The sequence below is a fragment of the Diprion similis genome, chromosome 12 (assembly GCF_021155765.1).
Source record: "Diprion similis isolate iyDipSimi1 chromosome 12, iyDipSimi1.1, whole genome shotgun sequence".
Classification (NCBI taxonomy): domain Eukaryota; kingdom Metazoa; phylum Arthropoda; class Insecta; order Hymenoptera; family Diprionidae; genus Diprion; species Diprion similis.
Genome location: NC_060116.1, coordinates 9,755,550 through 9,767,745, shown reverse-complemented (window position 1 = coordinate 9,767,745; position 12,196 = coordinate 9,755,550). Strand labels below are relative to the sequence as shown.

Sequence of the window (12,196 nt, the reverse complement as noted above, 5' to 3'; positions counted from 1 at the left end):
GGAAAATTTCAAAAACCTCGAAGGATATCTTTCCATGCTAAATATCTGATTAGGTACTTATAAAGAAGCGATTTTTCGTCGACGACGGAGATTTACGAAATTGAACGAACGTCGAGACGTGCGATTGACTGAAATTGGTCACGTGCCGAGAGAGGAGGACGTTGATTGGTCGAGAAAGTGGGGTTACCGCCTGGTAATCCGTGACGCAGGGCAGAAGTTCGTCACAAAGGCGAAGTAGAACGCTAGGAGAGGTGTAGCGAGCGCGTGTATGTATACGGTCAGAGAGAGGACCAAGCGTACAATAACCGGAGTATAATTTGATTAGTGTATATAGAGATTATTGTTACATTTGCGTGTCACCGTACAGAATAATCGAAGAGTATCGATACGGAAAGAACTAATAGTGGTTTGGTGAAATTCGAAGAAGCAGCATCAGATAGACCCGGAAGGCTGTTCAGTGTTTGGAGGAAGAGGAAAGAAAAAAAAACACAAAAAAAAACAAACAGCGTATTCGCCATCTTGTATTTCCAGCTGTGGAAGAATCTCTCTCTCTCTGTGAAAATTAGTCAGTTTTCAGGGTGTATATCACGCGCGGTGCTAGAAGATCGCCGAATGAGGCGAACTCTGTGTGGACGATTATCAAGGACAAAGAAGCTAACCGACAAGAGGTAGCACAACGCGAATCGAAGGTGATTCTCGCGATTCCGAGAGTCCCTCCCCCCGCCACTCCCCCCAGCCCTGATACGCCGTATTGCGCAGTTAGTAGAGCGAGTGTTCTAGTGTCAAGCGTGTAAATTTTGTCGATATTATTTTTAAGTCTTCGGACGTTTTGCAAAAACCATAAAAAGAAATTCCATAAAATACCCGATGACGAACTCAACGCCAAAAATGAGCGACAAGATCGAGCGGCAAGGCTCGCCGAATGCCGGTGGTAAACGACACTCGAGGAACAATTCAATTAAATCCTCAACTTATTTTTCGAGCAGTAATCGACCCAGCCGAAATTCAAACGGTCGTTCTAGCTGTAGTCCACCTTGCCCTGCCAAAACCAGAGGCTCCCCGTTAAGACAATCTCAGTACGAGAGTCCCCGGGGTAGTCCGACCAACAATTTTTATGCTGGGGCAAAGTTTTCCGAACCACCGTCACCTGCGAGTCTCCCAAAACCGCCAAGCCACTGGACGACAAGATTGATTTCCACCTGTAAGCAGGCAGAACACTGCTGCGATATCTCGAATCATCTTAAGATGATTTTGAACGTCCAAGCTTGATATCCCCCGATACATGGGCCTTCGGCGTCGCTTTCGTACGAATCCCAAAGGGTTACGGCAATCCAGGAAATAGCCGTACCATCGCGAACCACTCCGATACTCTACCGAGAGACTCTAATGGGCACACCAGCTGAACAGGTACGAAATAATGCCGTGGGTCGAATGCAACTCGTCCATACATACGACATCAAACTTCTTGTATAAATGAACAGACGATTGAAAAGCAAAAAAAAAAAAAACAAAAACAAAAAAAAACAAACAAACTAAACGAAGCGAAAGTTATCATACGGTTACGAACATGTGTTACATGTTACTGTACGGGTATAACACGCGAACTCTATATTAAAATATGTACATCGTATTCATCCATGAACAATATTGCATTATATTTATGCATTGACTACATACATACATATATATATGCACTACAGAACATTCGACACACCATATGTAGAAGAAAGAAACAAAAAGCATTACACGCATATTCATAATGATAATAACATTAATTAATATCACACCGTGTATAAAGATGTAAACATATGTATTTTAGATTACCCTATACTTAAACGCATTATTCTATTGTCTTGAGATGGTGTAGATACATGCATACATACATACATATATTCAAGTCCTGCAGGGTCTTTCAAAATTGCATTATTTATGTGTTCCAAACTGGTTGAAAGCAATCATTCAATTGAACCATTTATTTACTATTTTTCATCTACTCAAGCACAATATTTTCAATTACTGCTGCGATCTAACACGTAGTACCTACGATATGGTCAAATTCCATTTTATTTACCTTTTATTACAGAATATTCAGATTTCGTGTGATTTTGTTTCAAAAGTTTTCCTAAATTCACAGAGCACTGCTTGAACCCACTTTTCATTCAGTTTGGAATTATTTTATTTCTATATATTCTTTAGTTTTTGTGTTTTTGCTTCTTTCTGCGTTTCTTCTTTTTTTTTCTTTATTTTCAGAGACAAAGTACAAATCATACAGTTTTATGAACATGGATTTTGATTATTGTTTAATTTTGGTAACCGTTCATTTTTTGGAACACCCTGCATGCGCTAGAGGCGGAAAGAACCAGACGATATTTCTAAGCAGAAGCGTACCAACAAGGGCAGATTTTCTCGAAATTCTTTTTTCTCTCATTACACTTCTCTGTTTTTTTTTTCATAATTTTTCGGTTTTATTTTCTTCACATTGTTGAAATATTTTTATTTAATTTTTTTTTTTTTTTTCTTCTCGCAAATTTGCAAAATTTCTTGCAAGGCATATAAATTGTATAAGAGAAAAGTTATCGTGCGAGCAGATCCATGTTTAGGGGAGCATTTGAGGGTAAATATTGGATAAAGATGTTTAGATGAATAACATGTTTACCCAAAAATTTGAAAATTTGTAGATAGCATGAGGAAAAAAAAATATGAATTGTATAAATAAGGGTGGGGCGTTAATTCAAGTAAGTGGCGTGCTAACTGTGATATTGCGGCGTTCACAGATTATGATGTGAGAAAAAAAAAATAAAAATAAAAAAAAAATATATATATATATATACAGATAACTGTGATGCCGGATGACGCGTTATGTCAATGCTTGGAACTGATATTTATGGAGCTCCACTAGCCCACTGAACATTGGTTTGCTCAGGGCATGAGTATTTTAGCCCTTAGACTTCTCAATGGAAAACTGATTGCAATTTTCTCTATTCTAGTTGATGGAAAGAAAACTATCTATTATAGTATCTTTATATATTAAATATTATTTATAATTATATTATACGATATTATCACGCAAATTTCTTATTTACGGTAATGACTACAATGAGCATCTGAATTTTAATTTCTTTTCCTTTTATTTTTTTTTCTTTTTTTTTTCTTTTTTAAATTTGTCAGTAAATGTTGATCTATAATTTCACCATTTTTTTATTCCAAGGTAATGTGGCTAAATTCTTTTAGTTTAATTGATATTGATTGTATGTCTTCTATAAAATTGTATGTGTGTGTGTATATATATGTATGTATGTATATACACATACACATATATTTATAAATATTTGTGTCCGATTTATCCGAGTCTGAGTTATTAGGTCAAAAGATGCAATTCTGGGTTTTGCAAAATTTGGTTCACAGTATTTATTCTTTAGGGTGAAATTTTTAAGGGTATCTATAGTATCTGATATTCACACGTACGATACATTGACTATTTCCAAATCTCATTTACTCTATTCAATCCTGTTACAAAATTTGACTACTTAAAAGCAATCAGCCAACCAGCAAATAAAATCAGGCAGGTTAATTTCCAGCAATTTATAATGATTATGAATTTACTCTTATTCTCACTTTATTCTCCATGAATTATTTGCAGATCAGTCGATGAAATTATTTGCTTCTAAGCCTTGAAATGGTATTAATTTTGAAATTTTAATTATTCATGATTCTAATGAATTAATAATGGATTAAAGTGTTTAATTTCACGTTATTTGTCTTTCTTAGTTGCTGGAAATTTACTTGACATTGTGGAAAAATGACTGTACTAATTATTTTGGATTAAATGTTGGCACAGTCATTTATTATCGAATCCTGTGAATTACTAAAAAAAAAAAAAAACATAGCAGCACCAGATTTATCTGGCTAATGTAAAGAGACAAACGATTTGTTCTGTGCTTCAAGTCGATCAGAGACCTTAATTACCCCACTAGTCGAAAAAAACGAATATTATTGATTTACCATTACTTCTGTCAACAATTAACTAAAATAATGGAATCAAAGAGAAGTAATGAAAAGAGACATTTTTGAAAAAATTTCTATTTTCACTGAAGTGATTGATATGTCAATGAGCGTATTAGGTACACAAAGAAAGTGTTGGTATCAACGATAATTTGGGGTTGATTATTGTTGCGCTATTTCTTCGCTGCAATAGTAAAATATGATTCCTGCACTGGCATTGTATTGTAAGCTGTTGAATGAACGATGATGCTGTAACTAGTTAGCAGGTGATACTCGACTCTGCCTGTGAAATCGTAAAGTTCGATATCTTTGTTTCAAATTATTCTAGTAACAACACAAAATTGTCAAAATGGAAGTAACACATTATGTAGTGCACTTTATAATTATCTTTCGATTAATTCTTGATGCGAGTGGGTCTCACCTTCTACCTATCATTTACTAGCTTCAGTGTCGTCAATGAACAAGGATTATTGTACAAGCATTCTCAATTCTAAAACTGAGTAAATTGATACAAACGAGCAATTTTCACTATACTGTACAGCTTACTAAAATTGAACAAACGGTGTCAATGTGCAGGGGCAGATTTTGCCATTGCATGTGTAATAGAACTGATTCTCAGGCCCCATTGTTTAATCGTACCCAACACTTGGTCCCCGATATACATTTGGCCAAGGTCTATTGAATCACGATCAAATGAGAAAATTAGCTGTGATGATGACCCTATAGGTACTACTAATTTTTAATTGATAACAGATCGATTTAAAATAACAAAAGTAATTAAGTATGTATGTATAATGATAATAATTTTAATATTTGGATATAAGGTGATGATGATGATTTCTGTGCGTGTTCTAATCGCTAAAGGCACACTACGGAGTGTGCGAATGTTAAAAAGGAGAGTTTAAGCTGTAATAATGAACTAGCTGATAATAATTGGCTGTAATTATATGAAGGAAAGCTGGCAGACAATTTTTACATCACTGGTAAGCTTTCTTTTTCATAATTACCTCCGAATTGCTATAGGTTTATATGCATTGGTAAGCTCTGGGCCATTACACCATACAAGTGCGACTACAATATTGGTTCCCAAAAATAATTACGATTACAACAAATATTCATTTTTAACTTACACAGATATGTTTATCGAAACTTATGCTGAGTCGATATATTTCACAAATTTGTCAAACATCTATAACTTCAGTAGTCTTGGATTCTCTTATTTACTTATTGGACGGAAATTTTTGATCAAGTCAACATACAAAATATGCTTTTGCGTAGTTCTGATCAGGTTCAAAATTCAATTCCTGACGACATTAAAACTTATTTAAAAATATTTGAGGTAGGACTTGAAAATTGTCGGACAAGGATATAATGTGGGTGATTATACATGGACCATGTAAATCACATTGAATGCTGTTGTACTATGTATTATAGCTATGTCTTTCAAATGTTCCTACAATGAATTTAAATTACAAATTCAAGACTATTGGTGTTTTCCTTTGAAATTGAATCATTTTTCGTGAATAATAAAAAAAAAAAAGAAAACATGAAATCGTAGGTAGCACTAGCACTGTAACAAACTAAGGTCCAGTTTGCAAAGCCAATATTAATGTGATATTGTAACGTACAAACAATTCATCGCAATGAACTCGCAACTGCAAGAGAATCACATTCAACACGCCGTGAATCTCTTGTTAATTGTCACTAGCCCCTACTTCAAGCTGTAATTTTTAGTATTATCGAGAATGAAACTACGAAAGTGTTGAAATGCATCGAAAGTTTTTCTCAACTTTCAAGCATACCAAAACCAATAGTCAGATTCAATATATCTTTGAGAATTAACGATCACTTTTCAATCTGTACGAATATGTGGTAGAAATTGAGTGTAAAATTACAAAGAAAGCAAAAAAAAAAAAAAAAAAAAAACAAATCAAGTACTTTTTCGTTTGCAAAGTTCAGTTTATTGTGAAATAATTCGCAGGCTTATTTGCTAAATTTAACCATGCTAGGTGATGAGTTACCGCCAAAACAGCACTGTATTTTTGATAGTTTAAGCTAATAAAAATTAGTTATTGGCTATTTGCAATGAGACAGGTGCTATTTTGCTGTTAACTTTGGCATTACCATTAGCAAGTTAGGCCACGACTTTCAATATTAATTACATGGGTCTCAATTTTTTTAGAAAATATGTCTTGATTATGTTACAGAGTTATAGAAATATGGGTAGGTGAAAGCTGTATTTGCTTTAAAGACGGCACGCTCAATGGGGGTTTGTGACGATACTACAATATCATATCATTCTAATCTATAAACGTGTTTTGCGCTTATAGTAGAATGACGAGTAAATGTTTTTTTTTTTTTCATTTCTCCTTTCTTTCAATACCAAATTTACACATACCTCTTGCGACTCTGTATCTCGACTGTTGTTGACGACAAAATTACTTTGTTGTTTTTAAATTTGTACCAGGGCTCAGATTTTGAACAGCTTGATTTTAATGTAATCTATCGGAAACTGTGAATCGCGGAAGTCAACGATTTGAGAAAAAAAATACGATTAGTTACGGTGTAATGAAAATAGATGTGCTGATTTCAATTCGTGAGACTGGCGCATTAAAAAACAAACATTCGATGTATCTTCATAAATTATAAATTTGCATATCTATGCGCAGCGACAATTTGTTCAAGCGACAGTACTGTATTCATTACATTACATGGAAAAACAAAACAAAGTCTATGTTCAGTTTTGTACTCATCAGCCAACTAAACTCAAAACATGTTTTCAGATAACAAAGAAGAAAAAAAATTCAAATACGATATAATCAGAAACGCTGATTTGCAAAACTGAATGTGGGCCATAATTCTCTCACAATACACTGGTTATTATATAAGCATTAAATTTAGGTTAAGTTTGAGATAAAACTATGGTTTTAGATTCAGAACAACATTTCCAACAAAATGTATTAATATATATGTATATGTATCGAAGGTGTTGAATGTTCCACAACTGAATTCTGAAAATGACTCGTACGTGTAAGAGATTTTACGGGAGGAAAGCTTTGAAACAATTTCGCCATTCTATAGTATATTTATTTTTAACTATTTTTTTTTTTTCTGAATTATTAGTATTTTATTCACTTTCAGATTTTGTGTGCAAACGCATGATTTAAAACGTTGCTGCATTGAGGACAAATCAACCAAAATACCAATGTTTTTATTAGGCATTACGTATAAAATAACTTAAGTTTATGTAAATGGACATGTCTGTGGTTAAGATTAAGAAGCTTTAAGTAAAGTGGAACAAGGGTTTCTTGCCTGCTGCGCAATAGGCAATGTACTGATTATTTTAATAATTAAGATTTGATTGTGTAATATATATACATATATATATATATATATATATAATATCTATATATATACACATTGAAATATATATTATATATATTTACATACATGTTATATCGCGTTCTTGTGTGAAGACGTTATCTTGAAACATTTAGAGAATATATCCAAGAAGATACAGTAAAAATATAGAATGAGTCATAATTTACATTACGAATTTAATATGGTTCATTCTATGCTATATACATAAGTACATACAACACTTAGCTAAGTTTTTTTAACCAATTATTACATGATTGAACCATTTTTTTTTTTATGGTTTTTTTTCCTTGAGAAAACGTCATTGTACAGAGCATTGTTTGAGTAGCGTTGTAAAAAGTAAAATGAATAAGAAAGAATGAAAGAAAGAAAGAAAGTTTCCCCATGGGAATAATGCTGTCGTAACATGCTTTAAATCAGTTTATATTGCAACCTGTTTTAAACTCACATTTTCTATGACCGTTTATTTTTAATTACAGTCCTTATGTCGAACTACTTGGGTATTGAAACAAACAAAATTCTGTATGTATTATATATATATATGTATGCCTATACACGTGGATCTGTAAAACCAAACTTGTAAAGCAAGATCATTGAGACGAGAATCTGCAAGGAAGAACAAAAAAGAAGAAAAGCAAAAAACGGACTTACTACACGGGTGACAAAACTACTCATGGAGAGGCTCGTTATGCGCAAGTATGCGAGCCCCAAGCGCATCGGATTGTTTTGAGAGTAAAACAGTACTTCTGTGTTTGCGCCGTACGTGCTTTACATGGATATGAAAAGTCTGCGTTTTGAGTATACATTTGATTTGATACACCGTTCGTTTAATTAAATCTACATTGGAATACCACAAGCTTTCTAACAAACTGCAATATTAGATGACTTGAACAGGAATATCCAGATTTCGTCAATGTGGACTTCAATACGTCAAGAACATCAACAAAAATTCTTATGTTGTACTTTATGTAACAATATTCATATCGAAGAATTGAATTAGCATGAATATGAATAACGAGTATACTTTGTGCAATTGTAATACCATCTCAAAAATTAGAGAACCCATCTATTCAAAAGATCATTCACCAAAACTGAATTGTTATGTCTTTAAACAGTTTTGTAAAAGTAGGATGTATTTCTATCATTTAGTTGAATTCTGCAACGGTGAATGAATATCAATACAAGTCATAAGAAAAGTTGTATCTTAGACTTAAGACAATGTTTTGTACAAGACTGCTGAACCAAACGTATTTTTACCAGAATAATTGGAAAATAGGACGAATACTCCCTGGAAGTTTAAAGATAGGAAATATTTTATAATATAAATAATACTAAATTCTAAGTATTTCATTAATATGCCACAACGTTCCACACACTGTCGTAAAGCAGCAGGCAGGCAAGATGGATCTACAGCACGTTTTAATCAACGCGAAGCGTAACACATAGTGCATTTAAAAAATCATGTACAAAATTATTCATCATTTTCAACGAATCATCTCAAAGGATTGAATGGATTGGAGCGCATAGATTACGAGAGACAATTTCCAGAATTCAGCGTTGAACCAAGAAGTGCGATCCAAAAAGCCATAATTCGAGGATCCATGGGTTACAATGTGAGGCACCTGATGTATTTCTGTAAAATATATGTGAAAAAGAGAAGAAGAAAAGAAGTGAAAAACAAGAGTGTTTAACGAAATCAATATGCGCCTAGATTCGTGGGATTCGCAAACATATATAAAAAAAGCAGTCCCACGTCTAAAAGTGTTCACACTGAACACTTTTCAAAAGGCCACTTGCGATGACACTTTCTAAGAAAAGTACAGAAAAAATGGCTTTGAAAAGCAACAAAAAAAAAAAAAAAAAAAAAAAAAAAAAAAATTGTAAAATAAGAGATGTGTAATAGGTCAAGTGAACCATCAAAAGCAGCAAGTGTCTTCCATCGACGTGCAATACTAAATCATTATTCCAAAAATTTCAAGATACTGCTCTACAACTTGCTGCTGTCATGTAACTGAAGCTACAGTAATGGAAAACCACTCAAGTTTTGCAGTATATTCAAAAATCGTTAAACATCACTGATCAAAAAATTATACGAACCTGAAATCGCAGTGCGATATGTGATATGTGAATGCTATATGAGCATTGATCTTAAATCAATTGTATTATAAAAAAAAAAATCCAGTGATGAAACAAATTAATCGGAAAACCCAAACTAAGTTCTACATAAATCTAAAATAATCTTTCATTTTAAAACTACGTTAAATCTCTGAGAGGATGACATTTAAGAATAGAAACGATACATCACACATTTTGTAAAAACAAGCATAAGTTTTCAAAAATATCTACACATAGAAATGATGCATGGAACACTCCTCTGTTAACCATCCACGACAAATGTGATGTTACAAATTGAGCAACTGCATCTTGACGATTCATTAATTATACATCCAGCCATGAGATACATGATTCATAGATACAAAAATAATCTGGTTATCCAAAGAGAAATCACATTTTTACAATATCTGCCTAGTACCTATTATCACTCAACCAAATAACTTCTGACCACATTGTTCATTACAAACATCCACAACAAATATCACCCCTTTCCCCCGAAAATTTTCCAAAACTGTTGAAAAATTGTAAAGCCCATTTAAGTTTAGAACCTTTGTTGTTTTACCTATTCCATCGAAATCCCTCTGCAACCTGTTTTCTTCAGGGCCCTTTTCAGGGCCCGCAAATGATTCTATGCAAAGAACGATCGCAACTATCACGTTGTGTGACCTGCACAAAAGTGCAAAAACTGTCCTTTTAAGGACAATACCACACATCTGTTTGGAATACACTAACGAAGCTCACCCAACTTTGGAGTTCATGTGAAGGAAGAGAGGCAATACTGAAGGAAGACTAACCGATTACCTAGTGTTTTCTTGTCTAAACACTTGTCAAACTGTCCTTTTAAGGACAATTCCACACATCTGTTTGGAATACACAAACGAAGCTCATCCAACTTTGGAGTTCATGCGAAGGAAGAGAGGCAACACTGAAATAAGACTAACCGATGACCCAGTCTTTACTTGTTTAAGCACTTGTAAAACTTGAGACCTGGTTCATATATACTTTACTTCAACCGAGTGGTAAAGTATAAAATTCTCACTGTAGCATTTCAAAGGTAAAGTATATTTTCTAAACAATGAAGATAAAAATTATAAAACTTTGAACATTTCATGTCGGTTCAGTTAGTGATACAAAATTTATAAAACATCAAGATTGACATCTTGATCATCATACCTACATTTATTGAATATTAACAGTGGGTCTAGCTATCAGGAAAATCTGGAAAACTGGGAATTGTTGGGGAATTTGATCGTGTCTGAAGGAACCGGAGAATGTCAGAGAATTTGGGTATGTGTCCTGGAATTTTTGTATTTTCTTTCTCACTAGTGTACGATTCTTTAAAATGTAGAAAATTACTCTCTGTAAGACAATTGAGGGAGTTAGTGTGAAAAAGTTAAAAGTGACGAAAAATATGGTTTTTGGAGAAATTTTTCAGAATTGATAAATCGATGTTGGGCATTGCATAAAATTTATTCAAGATATAAACAAGTACTAAAAACAGTTAATACCCTCAAATTTATGTTTCGTAAGAATGGCTATAAAAAAATAAAACTGAAGTATTCATTAATATAATTGGTAATTGAGTTTAAAAAAAAATTGAATTGACATCTGACATCTAAATTTTAACTAATTTATGTGAACAAAGGGAGTTTGTTGGTGAAGTTAGGTTGAAATAAGTTCTGAATTTTGAAATTTATGTCACTCAATAATTCTAAATTATACCCTTTCAGTATCTGACAAATAAAGATATTCTTTCAAGACATAACTGTAAATGCTGGGCTGTGTCCCACTTTGATGTTCTATAGCATAGGGAGTTGGAACCTGTTTGAAACTTCCAGTTCCTACCACATACATCGTCCATGCTACAAGAGGACTCGTGTACAGGAGAGAATGTGTGGACTTTGCAAGTAGCTGAGCCATTACGAAACGACGCAAAACGTGGATCTACATGTATGCTTTACGCATATTGAAATGCCTGTATATATATTGCGTTTGAGCAATAAAAGAAACTGTTTTATAAATACATTCAGAAGCATAAAAAAATGTGCAATGGTAATAAATTCACCCAAAACTTTGGTATCCTCGTTTCTCATGGTTTATTATACTCCTGTAATTTTGTTTGTTATGACAACCGACCAAATTGAATCAGGAATTTACGTCACAGTTTTGTCTCCTCAATTTTGGATAAGTAATTAATCGTTTGTAACTATGAGCACAATGAATATTGAAAAAATATCTATCAGCATGCAGTAATCTACTTATTCCAATACAATACTGCTACATTGATCAAAAACGCGTTCCAAGCCTGAAAAGTGTATGAACACTTTCACCTTTCACCTACATGACTGACGCTCGGGGTAGATGTATTTTTATCTTAGGAAGACAGCTGCTTACACAGCAGGTAATAAGATATTAAAAAACGTTGCAGGTGGTGCTATAATTCCATTCATACGTTCACGGTTAATGTCTTGTTCATATCAAATTTAACTCGTGATTCAGCTCAAATAAGTCGTATCCACATTTCCGCGATAGATCCTGTCTTTGCGGCTATGCGTCCAGGAGGTGAATAATTTTCCGTGATTTTTATTCGTTATGACGCATTGTTAGTCGTCGGTCTGCGTAAGGCATTTATTTCTGGAAGTATTCTGTAGCAATCAGCAAATGAGAGAGAAAGAGAGAGGCTGGATAATGCGTAAGACTG

At 33.6% G+C, this 12,196-nt stretch overlaps 1 protein-coding gene across 1 annotated transcript; it reads left to right on the top strand.

The window, feature by feature from the left end:
• Nucleotides 1-162: 162 nt before the first annotated feature.
• LOC124413559 (proline-rich nuclear receptor coactivator 2-like) lies at nucleotides 163-2,828 on the top strand. Its single transcript, XM_046894236.1, has one exon. The coding sequence runs from the start codon at nucleotides 868-870 to the stop codon at nucleotides 1,267-1,269; it is 402 nt and encodes a 133-aa protein (XP_046750192.1). The 5' UTR covers nucleotides 163-867; the 3' UTR covers nucleotides 1,270-2,828.
• The last annotated feature ends 9,368 nt before the right edge of the window (nucleotides 2,829-12,196 follow it).

Bases quoted from the DNA above. Each gene is read 5' to 3' on its own strand.
- LOC124413559 (XM_046894236.1), top strand. From the start codon at position 868: ATGACGAACTCAACGCCAAAAATGAGCGACAAGATCGAGCGGCAAGGC.